The 17,522-nt window shown below is 43.4% G+C and overlaps 1 protein-coding gene across 2 annotated transcripts in view; it reads right to left on the minus strand.

The window, feature by feature from the left end:
• The window catches only part of Bnc2 (basonuclin zinc finger protein 2), a 402,071-nt gene extending 387,482 nt beyond the window's left edge, over positions 1-14,589 (minus strand). For both annotated transcript variants that reach the window (XM_075946140.1, XM_075946141.1), the window contains exon 1: positions 14,500-14,589. In XM_075946140.1, coding sequence (XP_075802255.1) covers positions 14,500-14,502 — 3 coding nt within the window. In that variant the 5' untranslated portion in view covers positions 14,503-14,589. The remainder of the gene's footprint in view (positions 1-14,499) is intronic.
• Positions 14,590-17,522: the final 2,933 nt, after the last annotated feature.

Consider the following 17,522-nt stretch of genomic DNA (forward strand, 5'->3'; position numbering starts at 1 on the left):
ACACAGGATCTCATGTAACCTTGAACTTACAATGTAGCCTTGGGTGACCTTGAACTCCTATCTTCCTTCATCTACCTCCTAAATGTCAGAACTATAATTATGAACTACCCAAGCCTCTACTGGACAGGTTTATCTCACCTAACAGGATATTTAAAATCAGTGCACAACTACACTTCCTTACAAATATTACATAAATCATCCATTTATTTTCCTGTAAGTACCTTCAAAATTGTAACTGCCATTGCAAAATGGTGGTAAAAGTCACAGCACTAAACTGTATGGTCATGTGTATTATATCCCAACAAAGTTGTTTCTAGGAATTTAAATCATGGAAACACAAAGAAGCCAATCAAATTTCATTTAAAAATGTAAGCTATTCAGAATTAGGGGGAAGAAATTAAAAGATTAATCCAAAGCCCAGATCACCCCAAACAGTCCAACCAGCTAATTATTTATAGTCACTAAAACAGCTCCGATATCATCTGTTTGTTAGCACAGTATCAAGGGTCCCGCACCTGAACACTCTAACTGAAGGGTCTTAGCAATCCCACTAGGGATATGGTGATCCATCATTCATAATGGAATTCTTAAACGCAGCACTCAACAAACACAAGACTCCTGCATTGCAGATGATGTGTCTTAGGGCAGGACTGCAGCGGCAGAAGCGGTAATGAAGGCCATGAACGGTGACAAGAGAACAGGCTACCTGATGGGACTTGCCCAGAACAAAGTCAGAAGACACAGGAGGGGAAGCCGGGAGGAGGGATCCTGAGAAAAACGGGCAGATAATCAGAAAACATGAAGCTGTATTATTTCAACTGCTCTTGTTTTCTCTGGTTCTTGTTTTGTTTTGTATTTGAATGACTGGCAGATTCCAAGGCCTACTGCATTCTAAGCACTGGGTACCAGCAGGCTACATTCTAGCTCTTCAATCCGTCTTTCTAGTTACATCATTAACAGTTCCTCATTACCTACACAATTTCTTCACTGTCTCCTCTATCCACCATGACTTAATCTTCTACTCGGACCTCTTTAAAAATTTAAATAATAAAACTATTACTACTGCTGCTAATTATTATTATTATTATTAGTTTAGTTTTTTTGTCTTTTGAGACAGGGTTTCACTGTCCCAGGATGTCCTAAGAACTCACTCCATAGACCAAGCTATCCTCGAACTCACTGGCTCAAATAGAAAATTTTAAGTGTAAGAAACTTTTTAAGCAAATAAAAAAAAGTCTCACTTTTACTATGAGTGCCCTGAAACCTCCACAGGATCTAAAACTAAGAAGAAAAGTGAGATGTTCCTGGAAAACCATGAGAACTGACGGTGTCTATCGAGCAGATGTTTGGTCTTATCTTTTCCCCTTCTCTTCTCATAACACGTCTGTCTCCACGGAGTGTTCATAAAGAAACGAGGGGCTGAAGGTTAAAACTAAGTAACGCTAATGAAGAAGTGCTGATATCAAGTGACGGAGCGTGGCTTTCATTTCCTGACCTCTTGTAGTCATGAAACAATACACTGGAAGTCATGCATCGCACAGCATGCAACACTACTAAGAATTTTTAGTATCTAATACCCACCTAAACCTTTTAAGGGAAAAAAAGAAGCAGAAAACCAAAGTGGAACACACCTCACACCCACACCAAAAGCAGTGTACTCTACTGAAACAGAAGGTCAGTGTGAGATCACGACCCTACAAGGTTTGGGGACAGACTGGCTTTCTTCAGTATTTAGTAACTATGCCCAAGGTTATTTTAGAAAATGATGTTTCTCCTTCTTCCCCCAGACTGCAGTCTTTGCCCACAACTGTCTCCATGTTCACCTACCATGCACTAACACCATGCTGCATACAAGGACGCAGCATGGACTGTTTATTCTCCAATAAACTTAAACAAGTAAAATGAGGATTGCTATCTGCATCAAACCCCTAAAAACCATAACAGACTCAGTGACTTTTAGTCCCAGCACTCAGGAGGCAGAGGAATGTGGATCTCTGTGAGTTCCAAATTCCCAACAGGCAAGCCAGAGCTGTTGTTACACAGAAAAACTCTGTCTTGAAAACCAAGACACGCCCCCTCAAAAAAATACGTGCTTGAGAATATTAATATATCTAAAGATAAAGGATCTGTTAATTAGTGCAAGAATAGGAAGCAGAAAAAAATGCAAGAGGGGTAAGGGCTGTTGGAATTCTTTACCCAGGAGAGGAGCCCCAGTGTGCAGTCGAAGTTCTCCCTATAGGAGAGAAAGACCTCAAGACTTCCATGCCCATCCCTAATGTTCTCTGATCAAATTCTAAACTACAAAGTAATAAGCAACATTTGGATTATAATTTGACACCTATTTAAATCATAGGATAAACGGTCATACATGTTCCCATGGCACACATGCACAGGGGCGTGTGTATGTATGTGTGTGTGTGTGTGTGTGTTATTCCCACCCCTCACATCTACAAGAATGTGCGCCTCTTACTCCCATACCTCACATGCACATGTGTGTGTGTGTGTGTGTGTGTATGTGTGTTATTCCCACCCCTCACATCTACAAGAATGTGTGCCTCTTACTCCCATACCTCACATGCACATCTGTGTGTGTGTGTGTGTGTGTGTGTGTGTGTGTGTGTGTGTGTGTGTGTGTGTGTGTGTGTGTTACTCCTACCCCTCAGTCAGTGGAAAACAAGATGAGTCACTAAAGGAAAGATTGTTCTGAAAAGAATGTTGATGAAATCATATTCCATGTGTAGCATCGAAAACCAAAGGACAACTTCACACTATGGCTATTCTTTAAAGGTATTTATCCTGCAATGTATTTCGTGTTGCTTAATGTTAGGGTTATAGCTTCGACTTTTATGCATAAAACCTATAATACCAAAATGTCATATATATTATACAAACTGGTTAAATTTTACCTTCTGAAATAACTGAAGTGTAGTAGGAGCGGTAATACACACCTTGTAATACCAACACGCAGGAGGCAAAAACAGAAGGGTCAGGAGATCCAAGCCAGCCGCAGTTATACAACAACTTTGTCTTCAGCATGAATCCCTGTCTCAGAACAAAACAAGACAACCTCTAAATTTTGAGCTAAACTTTGCAAGACAAAGCAACTAGAATTCACACACCTGGGCAGGATATAGAACTTAAACATAAAAAAAAAAAAGAAAGAAAAGTTTAAGGGCTTTTTTTTATTTTAATCAGTCAGCCTACAGCTGCTTAGCTATAGGCAGTGGTTCTTAACCCCCTAATGCTGCAACCTCACCCTGTACTGACCCCCACCCATAAAATTGTTTGTGTTGCTACTTTGTAACTGTAATTGTACTATGAACCAAAGCAATATGTGACATACAGGGTATCTGATATGCAACCCCTGTGAAAAAGACTATTCTACCCTCTAAGCGGTCATGGCCCACAGGTTGAGAAACAGTAGCCTAAAGCCTTATGTAAAACCTTCAGTGAGTTATTCTACATATAGTAAGCAGACATCCACAGGCTGGCTCTTAAGATTTATAATGCTGGACTAAGCACACATCTGAGTAAGGGAACTCTTGTTCTATTGTTGGCCGCCGCTCTGGGTTTGGTACCAAGCATTAAAAAAAAAAAAAAGATTTATATTACTGCCATAGCTCAGAAATACAATTTTATAATACTCTTTAAACATTTGGTGACCCTCTCATTATTGATCTATGTCATGCATAAATATATCTAAATCCATTTGTCTATCCAACTGAGCCTCTCTCTCTCTCTCTCTCTCTCTCTCTCTCTCTCTCTCTCTCTCTCTCTCTCTCTCCCAGGCTCAAGTCCCACCTCTATCTTCAGGTCACTGAGACTACAGGCACAACCCTGCTCCCAGCTTCTCATGGACACTCCTGCCTGCCACACTTTTACACTCGCTTACACAGACATGCCAACTGTCCCCCACTGCGCCAATGACTGGTTTATGATCACTAGTACTACTGCAAAGAACAAAGAACAGATCTAAGTCCGTGTGGCAATTTTTTAATAAAGGACATTTAATATGAAAAATCTGAGAGTTCCCATCTTGTTTCAGTCTTAGCACACTAGCTAGCAAGACCTAAGAAAGATGAGAAGACCTGAGTCTGCAGACATTTGTTCTGTGTCCTTCTCTGATGCCCTCACAGGTCCCAGCAGCACCCTGCTGGGTCAAAGCAGCAGGAGATTCATGGCCCCAGGGCCCATCAAAGCCATTAGGAGCACCCCAGAAAACAAGTGGCCCTTACTGGCTACAATGACTGTGTACTCTAGGTATGGGTTTGCTGTACCTTAGGCACCAAGTAGGTAAGAAATAAGGATGCGTAATTCATTCCTTTAAAGATACAAAGAAAGTTTAAGAGGAGCAAACTCTGAGAAATGAATTTAACTCTTGCACTAGCTACTATTGTAAATAAACTAATGACATTTAAATTTGGCTTGAGACCTGGCAGAACTTTAGAGATAAGAAACAGAGTCTCTGCTGTAAACTGTATTCAGAGTTAATATGCTCTGGGGCAAAACTGTTTCATCAATCAGTAACAATTCACAGAAATGTGTTTTATTCCAATCACCATTTTGAATGAGTCAACATTTTGAATGAGAGACCATTCTCAACTAGCACACTGTGCTTCTGGATGCAAACTGGGCAGGCTGGTAGAGGGAACCTCTCTGACCTTCTATGGGAAGCCTTGCACAGAGAACTGTGCCATTTTAGTCTGAGGGCATTCTTTATGCCTGTATATGATATCAATCAACAATTTCACATGACTTTCTAATCCATGTATATATTACACAAATATAAGGACATGCCAAGACATACCTAGAACAGAAAAGTAACAATGTTCAATATGAACAAATTATAAAATTGGATGTGGGTCAGTGGAAGAGTGCTTGTCTTCCACATGATAGGCCTCAGTTCAATCCCCAGTAAAAGAGAAAAATATATAATAACAAATCACGTATCTAATAAATATGAAATGTTATGCTTTACCAAATTAAAAATTATTTTAAATCCTCTACAGAATATCCACAGGGAAGAAAGTTAATCCTCAAATTATGTCATGAGGTATCACTTTAAATTGGCTAATTACTGTTTTCATATGTAAACAGTTGTGAGGGGGGGGAAAAACCACATTCTCTCCAAATATAAATGTGACCACTTGGCCACCTAATTAAGAGTTGATGCCAAACAATAATGAAGTTTTGTCTAAAATAACTGGCACAAAGCCAAAAACAGACAAAGCAATTAAATAAGAATGGCCCAGCAGAATACTGAAAAAGCAATTATATTTAAATAGAAATAAATATAAATTTTATTAGCATGAGTGAAAAGAAAATTAGACCTTTTGTTTTAAATATTCCCTTTAACTCAGCAATGATCCAACATCGCTGCCCGTAAATTAAGTTACCCTTCACTTGCTCTCGGTTTCTCCACCTGTGGCAGGTCTTAGGCATACAGCAGGCAGACTGGAGAGCAAGCTTTCGGCAAATGCGTCATGACAGATTTAAACACTGTATTTACTTAAAACTTAACCGACCCAGTTATTTTAGGTTTGGATGTCATAAAACAATTTTTGGTTTTATCTCTGTTGGTGATTTTTTTTTCTTTTTGTTGATGGTGGGCTGTCTAGAAGACAAATTTTTCTCAATAATGTTTTTCCCCCTTTCCTTTTGAGGTATTTATAAAACCAAAAACAATTATTTCTGGGTACTTAATTCCACCCTCTAGGGCATGAAGTGTGTCTGTTATCATACAGAACACTTTTAAACCTCAATGATAATTAAGAAACATCAAAGCAAACCCAGGCTGTTTCACAAGGAACCAGCACCTAGTCTTCTGGCTACCGAATGACATACTTCTTGTCCCCCCCTGGAGTACCACCAAGAGTTTTCTTTTACCCAAACAATAGAATGTACGTTCTTAAGGTAGTCTTTACTCTTTTAGGGATCAGGTAAATCTGATATTTAAATGTAAACGCTAAAGGCAATGAAAGCAAGAACAGACACATGGAGCTACATCAAACTTAAGAGCTCCTACACTGCAAAGGCAAAATAAAAAAAAAAAAGAGTAATAAGCAGAATGAACAATAACCCACAGAATAGGAGGAAAATATTTGGAGAGTCAATTTCTCATGTGACAGTAATATCCAAAATATATAAAGAACTCCTAAAATTCTAAAACCAGAAAAATGGACAAAGTGGACTAAAGCCAAAAAGGGGTTAGTATGCCTATGAAACCACCACCAGAGAATGGAAGGGGAAGGAGAGCCAAAAGCCAGGGCTGATGGCTCACGTCTGTAATAACAGTTACTAGAGAAACTGAGGCAGAAGGACAGTAAATCCAAAGTTCAAGGCCAGTCCGGGCAACTTCGTAAGGTCTCGTCTCAAAACACAAATAGAGCTTGCCTACAGCTCAGCAGCAGAGTACTTGTCTAACATCTAACATGGGTGAGGCCCTAGAGTCAACCGTCAGCTCGAAGAGGGTTAAAAAGGTCCTGACTCCAGCCCCGCACAGGGATGCGTCACGTCATAGCTGCCAGTCACGTTTCTGCCACTACCAGAAAGAGCAACAGCTGCTGGTGACAAGACGGAGAAATTAAAACACATGGACACATTGGCAAGACCATGAAGTAGTACTAACACTATATATATAATATATATATATGTATATATTATATATATGTATGTATATAATATATATATATATCATGATCTTGGGAGAGACAACGGTTTTGGGTTTGTTTCTTGTTTGGTTAGTTCTGTTTTATTTTTGATACCAAAAGTGAGAAGGAAGAAAACATTCTGTAAGTTGGACTTTATCAATATTTAAGATTTCTCATTTTACACTGACAGACAGTGGTAGGACCTCTTCTGAGGGTCAATGTTGCTCCTGGACTGAGTGGTTATCATTGTGCATGCAATAAAATCTTGTCTGGAAAAGAATTTTAAACCTCTTTCAAAAATTTTTAACACTTGTTTCAAAAGCCATCAAAAAAGTCAAAAGGCAGCTCGCTGAACAGAGGAAAAGTATCAGGCAATCTTTCATCAGATAAAGGACTGCCACCTGACTACATCGAGAGCAGCGGAATCTCCACTACTGAAAAGCGCATAGGGCCAGAGAGTGGCTCAGCAGGTAAAGGTGCTTGCCCAGCCTGACAGCCTGCCTTCAGTCCCTGCAATCCACAGGGTGGCAGAGAGAGGTGACATGCACTGTGGTACACAGACCTCTCAGCTCCTACCACAATGTGTAAGAGAGAGTTTTTTTAAGACCACAAGAATTTTTTTTTAAAGACAACCCAAATGGAAAACAGGCAAAGGAGACACGTGATCCAGCAATTCTTTTCATAGGTAATACCTCCAAGAGAAATAAAAACATGTCTGACAAAAATAAGTGGGCGGGGGGCTTATGACAAATGTTCTCAGCAGCATGACTCATAATATCAAGATGTCCATAAACTGATGTAGGAAAAAGAAACTGTATCCCTATAATGGGGTATTATTACTGTATGTTTTAAATGGCGATTGCACAGTATGGGAATTATCTCTCAATAAAGTATTTAAAATACTAAAGTAAACCATTATGATTTATATCATCCTATCCTATAAAGCAAGCCATTGGAAAACAAAAAACAAAAACTCCTAGACACCACCTAAGGGGTTCTTCGGCCAATAGTATGAGCAGGCAATGAAATAGCTGCCTTGCATAAAGAAGTGCATGCATGGAAAAATGCCACAACGAAATCCATTACATTGTGAGCTCGCTTTCAAATCCTGCTTTCCAAGACAGCCCCAGATACCGAATAGGTAGAGATGAAGCCACCAGAACCAATACGTCCATTCCCATCCCCTGCCTTCTCACTGACCTGGAACTCACCAATGCGGCTAGGCGGGCTGACCAGTGAACCTCACGACCTAGCTGCCTCTCTCTGCTTTCCCAGCCTGAAGAACACAAGGGCAAGCTATCCAGCCTGGCCTTTTGTAGGTGCTGGGGAGTGAGCCATAGGCACTCCACCAACTGAACTACAATAACAGCTGTTTTGAAAGTTTTTAAAGAGCAACTTCATTATGAAATTTCAAATGGAATCTTTTTTCAATTCTAAACCCACAAGTGTTTGTCTTTGTTATTATCTGAAAATGATCTACACCCATTCCTTTTCCTCTTGAGATCACAGCAACAATGGACACACATCTACAAAAACCAGGTGACAGCTATGGCACAGAGAGCCACAGCACAGCAGAGCACAGGAAGATTCACGGGCTACATTATTTTATAGACTTAAAATAAGCACACACAGTTCTGCAAAATCTTTTAATCATTTTGCAGTGTGTAAAATTAAGAGCAATAACCAACATAATCATCCACATATCTTATTCGGTTAATACAAGAAGGAGTTATAACATACCAACCATAACAGTCATCAGAAATAAACACTTTTGTCCTCTGAGATTAAAGGAGAAAATAAGACTTTCCTTCCTGTCAAAGGTATTCAATTTTCCCCTCAAGTGAAGTTCAGATGACAACAATGTGACCGGCAAGCTCCGCACAGGCAGATCTTGGCAACTCTCAACTCTGTCTATCTCCTTGGCCAGTTAAGCAAAATTCCTTCACTAACTGTGAGTCTTCGCAGTAACTCCTACAAAGCTCATTACTGCCTCTGCCAGCCTATCCCCCCATGTTGCGCATTTATCCCTGGGATGCATATCAACATGTGGCACATGTCCTTGACATGCACAGAAGAGCTGCGCCCCAGGACAGCAGCATGCACGACAATAGTCTCCACTCTTACTTCTTTGTGGTTGCTGGGATGTAACCGAGAAATCTAATAACTGTGACAGTGGGGCCTTTTGGGTTTTCCTTGCCTTTCCAGACAGTGAAGCTGCACAGACTCTAATGAAAGGTTAAATGAATAGGAATAGCTGACAAGACATACAATAAAGAAGGAGCTTGGTAATCCACAGACACTGAGCAGAGATCCTTGGCTCAAGCAGAGAAAGGACAGCACAGCGTCCAGTCACAATATTTAAAACAGCTTGCTATACACAGAGGCTTTGTGTCTGGGTACACGTCTGGCTTTGGGCTAAGAGGGAAAAAAAAATACTAAAAAGGAATTTCAGTATGGGGCACTTGGGCAAATGTAAGGTCATAATGAGAGAAAAATGTTTTGTGTGGGTTGTTACATCTTTGCACTAAATACAAAAAGAGCAGGGACAGTGAACTTGAACCCCCAGTTCCAAGACAATACCGTACATAATGTCAAGTCTTAAACACTGCACCTAGAAGGCAGGCTTGCTGTGACTCCCACTGTGAGATACACAGGCAGTGACTCAGTTGGCAGTTCCACATCCTGCCTTCCCTGCAGAAGGATCCCTGATACCGGAGTTCTGGTCCTTAGCCTGCCTAATCGGTTACAATTCAACTGAAATTCGCAAGCACCTTGGACTCTGTAAAACTGCCTAGCGGTTGCTATAAAGAAGATGAATTTATCATGCTGGCAATTTGTAAAGTACAAAACAAACCTCTCCTAATTTCAAGGGGCTACAACTGCGGAAGGGCTTTTCCTAGAATTCTTCATTGCCAAAGTTAGTTTTCGCCTGTCTCACCACACCTTCCAGGCTGTATTCCTTGAGGAACACATCTGAAATTAGTAGAGCAAAACAATCTAAATTACTATGAAAAGAAGCAAAAGTGTTCCAGAATGTCGAGGAAAATTGCAATAAGGAGGACGAAATTCACACTGTTATATACATAAGTTTTTTAAGAGAAAATGATACACTTCTGTTATGGCAAAAACTTTTAAAATGACGTCTGTACTACCGCTCTTATGAATATTCATGAGATAGAATATAGGCTCACAACAACTGGTAAAGGAAACTGAGAACGTGTTTTAAAACAAGAGAGGCTCTTTGAACGGCCAAATTAAATTATAGCTGAACTTTTGAGTGTACTGAGGGTTCTAATAAGCAACAAATAAAGACTTTTATTGGCCAGCAACACAATGAGAGCTACTGTGCAGGAAGACTAATCTGGGCAGTTTATCTCCCTGGATGTAAGATTTACTTAAACGGTAAATAAATGTCCAATGTAATGTCCCTAAAAACTAGTATATAAATAATGAAAAGCAATCACGATCACTGATTATTTAATATAAGCATATCACAAATTTTACTGGTATGACTGATAAACAAATATGAAATCAAATGCCAAATTGTGAAAGCATTCAAGTCCTGCCATTTAAATGCAGCTTATTTCCTGATTAATAATATATCATATTTGCAAGTGATTTTTTGTTTATGTTTACAACATGAAGCCCTTCTTTTGAAGGAAGTTTCTCTCCAAAATATGTAGTTGTACACAGAGCTACTTCAAAACATCATCTATGGAGAGAAGTACCTTTCTTTTGTGAGCTAGAGTAAGGTAGTACACGCCTCGGTGGCTGGATAGGAAGATGCTTTTAATAGGAGTTTGAAGGTGGGCCTGCCAACACGTGAATAACTCCTTCAGTTGACAAAGTGACACACTATACTTAAAATATCTTTGGTTGAATTTTTCCTAATTCATATCACTTAAAAAGTACAGTCCTAGAAAGCTTAGCTGACTCCTTAACTGCTTGCAAAGGGAATTCTGCTGTTGTCGCTACTGTGTGCGTATGTATGTGTGCATGTGTGCATGCATGTGCATGTGTGTGTGCATGTGTGCATGCACAAGTGTTTGTGTATGTGTGTATCTCACCTCCAAGCCTAAACTCTAAGCCAGTATTGTGAAACATTCTGACTTCCAGAGTACTTTCTGTAAACGTTAAGTATATCTAATAAAATCATGAGGCTCCCTCTAGCTCTGTGGAGAGCTTACTAACCAACTATACTATGTAACTCCTGACCAACAAGAGATGTTGCAGGGAAACTGCTGTTTTCAACTCTGTTTCTTGTCAGGATGCAGATGTTAACTGAGACCATCTGCACAGGAATTCAGAAAGCACCACTCCTTTATACATTCATTAAGTTAAGACTATTAATTGCTCCCAACCTAAGCTTTATGTACAAACACTCTAGAGTGAAACTGGCCTGTCTGAACTATGCTTGCATTCTCAAATTTGGATTTACTCACCTTGTATAAAATAAATTTCAATCTCAAAAACCAACATGTGAACATTTCAAACAAATTCAACTTGCAATCTGGTCTCAATTTTAAAAGCCTACCTTTAAATTTTGAAAAATCTTGGAGCACAGAATAGCCCACTTTATTAACAGTTCATCTGCTGAATTTATGTAAAACAAAGATACTGATGGTAATTTGTAGAAAAAAATCTTCATGCACCATAATATTTATATACAATGCTGGTAATGACTTTTTTATTGTTTAATCTTTTCAGCAATTCAGTATTGAATATTTGGAGGTTGTAGTTATTTAGAAGACTATAAATAATATAGTTGAAGTATGCCATTGATGTTTCGTTCATCTTACAATAGTCATAAAAGCCACTACTCCACTGGCAGATCTCTCCAAACAAGTGAATATGAACATTGCTAAATCAAACTCTACATGCTTGCTAAAGCCATCTTTCAAATGTTTGCAGAATATTTAAAATAGCACTGAAGCTTAACTCCAAAATTTAAAGTAAGGGGAACCGCTAGCTTCAAGTCATCTTCTACTTTGGACTCCCTTAATACAGGAAATATTCCCAGGAACAACAAAAAGAACAGCTCCCTCTCCTCTCTCACCCCCACCCCCCCTTTTTTTTGTGCCAGTGTCCAATTTCTTCTTTTCTGAACAGCTGTATTATCCAACTTAAGTTGCTCTGCTAATTTCAGTCCCTCAAGGACTAACTTGGAAGGCAAAAAAATACAAGAAAAGATCAATTTGCTGGGAAAGATCAAATGAGAAAACTGTGGGGACAGCACCAGGGCAGCTTGTGGGGAACTAAGCAGACCTGTTCTTCATTAACCGCCGCTCTCTAGGGACGCCACACGCTACCTGTCCGTGGGCTTTATTGAACCGCCTAACCCGCCTCTCCGTTCCATTCTTCTGGGCCCAAGTGAATCATATCCTGCTGCTGACAAGTTAGCAGGGGACTGCGGCTGCAACATGAAAGTACTTTTCTTTCTTGTCTAAATCAGGCAGATTTTTGAAAAGACGACACAGCATTGACTCGTGACATGGCAAGATGAAACGAGAGGTCTGGGCCGGTCTTGGAGCTTCGCAGATAAAAGTAATCAAATGACACTCCTGGAATGCAAATTGGCATTCTTGACTGCGGCAATTGCACAACCATGAAACATCCCTGACAGCAAGCAAGATTAGGACAAAATGTTATGTAAAGCACTGAACTCAAAACTCTCACTTGGAAATTCAAACTGTAACACTTACATTTTAATACAGCAACAGTCAGCTCTGCTTTTGTCTGCTTCTTTTTGTAATCACATTTCCCCGCCTGACAAAGAACTTACATCTCAGGTAGAAGAAAAAAAAATCAGGTATTACCAATGCACTAGTGCTATTAATATTTTCTCGATATTTATTTTAAAAATCCCATGAGGTTGATTTTTTTTTTTACCCAAAGTGTTACATGCTAACACAACCCAACAATATTCTCACTGGATTGGGGGTGGGGGCATTTCAGACATGCCTGCAAAGATCCCCTATACAAAGTTCAGACTCAGGTTGACTAGTCCTTCCCTCAGGTGAAGCTAGTCCTGTGCTTTGGCAAAGTGATCAGCCAGCAGTCTGGGTTTAAAATACACAGCTCTCCGGGAACAGAAAGAGTACCTACAACACAGAACTTCATTAAGACTGAACAAGTTTAAATGAAACGGCTACACATCATACGATAGAAGGCACAGAAGACTTTAAGGGTTCACAGGGGATTCTCACATACTTGATTCCAAGGGGTGAAAGGAAGTTTTATCAAACTGCACAAGGCTCAGTACTAGGGGACACCTTCAGAACAGAAACACTTAGGGCCAGAAATAAATTCCACTTAGAGCATGCGTCTGTACACAAAAACATCGAAAAGTGCAGGATACTGAACAGTGGAAGACAAATGCACTCAGCCACCGCTCAAAGTGACTCTGAGAGGGGAATAGATCTGTAATATTGGCCAGAGGAAGAAAAGGGTGTGCAACTGGCTTTTATAATGGTCCTTGTGTAAAATGCCGCTACAAGAAAATCTCCAGTTCTAAACAGATATATTTCTCATTTTGTTTTGATGCCTCACTTAAACACAGGCTCCAACAACTACAACTGTCCATGAAGCACATAAAAAATAATAAAACAGGCCACTTTCTGCCACTTTAATCCTGGGTACACAGGATTATTTTATGATGTCTTTTGTACATCAGTTTTACAACAGCTTGACTCTAGGGTAAATGGGAAGCATCATAAATCGCACGCTACTTTCAAAACCTCTTTAATTTCTGCCAGCATTACTGTAACCGCAGTCATGGGTGCATTTTGTATGTGCGTGTGTCTACATTTGACAATACCTTCTCCTTCATTTCAGTTGTGACTTTGATCTCTGAAACAAGAGATGTCACATCAAGGGGAAAGGGAAAGGGGGGAAAAAGTCAACCTGCTAGCACCCCGTTTCTTATACATCCAATCTACATAGGGCCCACTGCAAATCAGAGCCTCCAAGTGGGGGTAACAACAGCGACACTGGGTGGTAGGGAACTCCAAGGAAAGGAGTGGTCAAGCCCCATTTCTAACAAATGACTTCCCCGAAAGCGGACATCGCAGCTCATCGCCGGGTGAACTAATTGCCTGCTTCCTCGCTGCGGAGAAGTGGTCCCTTCGAGGGGCTGTGCAGGAGTCCCACTGCGCTGCGCCATCCCTTTTCCTCCACCATCTGCACCTACAAGTTTTCTGAAATCTTCGCCTCATCCCACGGAAGATTATGTCTAGTTTTGTCTTGACCCCCGTCCCACATTTTTTTTTTAAAAAATCTGCCGCCTTTCACGCGTCAAATCCCACGGTCCGGTCGGTGTGGAAGTGCAGTGGGTCGGCTGCTTCAGAACCGCACTTTGGGAAAGCACACACGTGTCTGTCTAGCGGGACTGGACTAGCGGCGTCCGCGTCCTCCGCAGCCGCGCGGGCCGGCATCGCTGCGGTCCCCACGCGGGCCGCACCCCGGGGACCCACGCCCAGCCTCCGCTCAGGCTCTGCCCACGCCGGCCAAGTTGGGAAAGTTGTCGCGGCTCCGGGTCCTTCCGTGCATCCCGCGTCCCCGCGTCCCGCGCCCTCCCCGAGGGCTCCCGGTCCCCAGAGCCCACGACTGCCGGCCGCACACCTAAGACGCGGGAGCCCTCGCCCGCTCCCGCCCGCCCGTAGCCGCCTCGAGAACTTGGGGCCAAGTTGGGGTGAGGGGGTGGATTTGGGGAGCGTCGCCGGCTGCCCGCCTCCTCGCGCCGCGGCGCTAGAGGAGAACGCGGCCCGCCGCGGCCCCGGGGCGTCCCGCCCGGGTCAGTCCCTACCAAGTGCAGACGCAAGCGGGCGGAGAGGAGGTGGAAACTTCTTACCATCTCGGCATGCTGGTTGTCAAGTGCAGCCCCCGCCTCTTGGTCTCCTCTTAGCGGCCGCGCCTGGACCAGCCCCTCGGTCGCCTCTGCTCGCCCGCCGCTCGGCCTGCTCCCTCCCCTGCCCGGCCGCTCCGGGCCGCGCTCGCCGCCCGCGCCACTCCCCACCCGCCCGCCCGCCCGCCCGCGCGCGCCCTCGCCGCGGCCCCTCGGCGGCCGCTCAGGTGACTGATTTACACCCGCGCCCAGGGTCGCGCTCGCTCCCCCGAGCCGGGCCGGCGCTCGGAGTTGCCCTGCTCCTCCCCGGGCCGAAGGAGAAAAGAAAAAAAGGGAACGGACTGTCCGGGAGGGGGGCTGCTGGCGAGGCGGGGTGGGGGTGCGCGCGGCGGCGCGGGTGGCTGGGGGGGGGGGGGACCGGCGACCGCGCCAGCACAAGTTTCTGCTCTCTGCACAACTGTCCAGACTACAGTGTTTGCCGCCTGTTTGCTTGTTGTCCTCGAGCTTTCTAATGGCTTCGTGGAAGATGTCTATTCCTCCCCCACCCCCACCTTGTTACCCCTCCACCCCCTTCCGTGGATGGAAAAACAACTTTGGCGCCCCCCGGGGGGTGCGGGCGTGGAAGTGGAGGTGGCCGCCAGCGCCCAGCTGTCAACAAGGGGGAAAAATGCGAGTAGCCGGGAGGGGAGAGGGAAGGCTGCGAGCTGCCGAGCGGAGGGCGCGAACTTTAGTCCGACTGCGGGCGCAGCGCCCCGGTTCCCGGCTGTTCGGGTTTTCGGTCCGTTCGGCCCAGCTCCGTTAGCCCCGTGCGGTGCCGGGGACCGAGACTCGGGACTGCGACCCGCGGGGACACCCGGCAGAAAGTTGCGCACAGCTGGGGGCGAAAAGTTTCTGGGAGCGGCGTGTTTGGTGCCGGCGCAGACGGCGGCTTGCGGCCAGGGCTTCCTTCCCCTTTCCTAGGTCTGGGCCTGGAGCTGCGGCGGGGCGGGGGAGAGAGAGGAAGGAGACTGCCACTCTAGCGGGCGCCCGCGGCTGGACGCCAGTCACACGTGTGGGGGACACTCTGCCGACCCGAGTTGCCCTGCCTGGAGACACGGCCACAGGCAATAGGCTCGGTGCGCACCCGCCAGCAGCTGAAAGGGTAGCTCTTAAATGGAAGCAAAACACAAAGTCCGGCTGCGAGACCCGGGTGGTGGTGGGGAGGCCTTAATCATGCTCATCTTTCTAACGCACACAAGGTGCCAAAACCATCTCCGCTTCGTGCAGATTTATCATGGCTAGGGCAAACTTTTTGCTTATCAGTCTCGGGAGGAAAGCACAGGTTTCTAGCACGCTCTCTGAGCTCTAAGAAATCAGAGAATCCGCGAAGATTTGGTTGGCTGAACAACAGGCTTGATTACTGTTTCTTCCTGAAAAGAGAAAACCGTTCCTCTCCGTCCTTTCTCTCTTCCCCAAGCGGAGGGAGAGACTGCATAATTTCATTCAGAGGTCAGAATTAAATTCCTTCGAAAATATGTAGCCTTGGAATTAAGGAGGCTTTTTTCCTGTACAGTCATAAGTTTAATGTACATTTTCACAATAGTTAAGATTGACTTTTTTTTTCAGGATCCATGCCTGACTAGATCCCAAATAGCAACAGCTGGCCTGAGAATGTAACTCGGCTTATTCACGTGGTAGACCCAGCTTTTTTTTTTTTTTTTTTAAATAACAGGGCCTCCAGCACCTGCAGTTCTGTGGTTCTGTGTACTGGTTGGATTCAATTCCTGACTCCTTCTAGGCCCGTGCAAAGCAGAGTTCTATTCACTTCAGAATTTGTGGATTCTATGGGTCATTTTTTGTATGGGACAATTTGTGTGGTAAATGCTTCTCACGTTATACAAAATACTGTAGTGTTTGGGCACATGGTTCATCTCTAATTTTCCAATGAGAGACAGTTACTTTTCTCACTAGTATAAATTACAGGTTAGGCATCTACCCCTTATTCACATATGTTTAAATACTTGTTATCAAAAGAGGCTCATCTCTAAATGACTTGATGAAGGTGTGGAGCCTATTCCCTAAACATAACTGTAACATCATTCTGTAGTTTGCAGAAACTGATTACACAAGGGATAATGATGACCAAATGTTCATACTGAGCAACCGAGGAGCATCCCAAGAATTTTCCAGAAACAAGCCAAGTTCTGATGTGTTTTCCCTGCATCGTGAAAACATGAGAAAAACTAGCTGCTAATTTCGGAGTCATTACCCATACAAACCCATTCACACACTTACTGCTTTGGAGAAGGGGCAGTCCTGCGATTGCCAAACAATTGCATTCACACAGTGTGTTTCTGGCGGCACACCTACACTTGCAATGTTTGGAGTTTTTTCTGCATCAAGCGATGTGTAAGTTACATCTCCTGATTGGTTCCAGATCTACCTGTCTGTTCTTGATCTACCTAAGGTAAGATGTGTCTATTGAAGTCCCCCTCCTTTCTGGGCAGTCATGACAAAGATCAAGAATTGGTTGGGCTGAAGAGCAGCCTTTAAGAAGGTGGCAGATTTGATGGATGCCCTGGTCTCCTCCACTGAGTTTGTGTGGCCATTGGTACAAGACCCCAGATCCTTTGTATCCTGCACCACCCTGATCTCCCTGACTCAACTCGCTTCCTTGTGTTTGTTCACTCTGTTGGATTCTACTCAAGTCTTGAGGCCTTTGTCTCTGTTCCTCTAACTTGCCAATCTGCTTTCTGGGCTTAGACCATAGTGACTCTTGTCTTCGCTTGAAGTCTTAACCCCGTCCGGGGTCCCTCCTTTCCAATCCCACCTCATCTCCCGTTTTACTTCTGAAGAGTCAAAATTCTTTACCCATCATCCAAAATCCTCCTCCCTCTCTCTCTACCTTTACTTTTCCTCTTGTGTGTCTGTAATCATCTAAGTTGTGGTTTTCAGTCCATGTGCTTGCTACTTTTCTTCAGCTAAAGTAAAGCTTCTTCAGGGCAAGGGAGGATCAAGGAATGTCAGAATTGCACCACATTGATCTGATC

This window comes from Microtus pennsylvanicus, chromosome 13 (genome assembly GCF_037038515.1).
Source record: "Microtus pennsylvanicus isolate mMicPen1 chromosome 13, mMicPen1.hap1, whole genome shotgun sequence".
Classification (NCBI taxonomy): Eukaryota; Metazoa; Chordata; class Mammalia; order Rodentia; family Cricetidae; genus Microtus; species Microtus pennsylvanicus.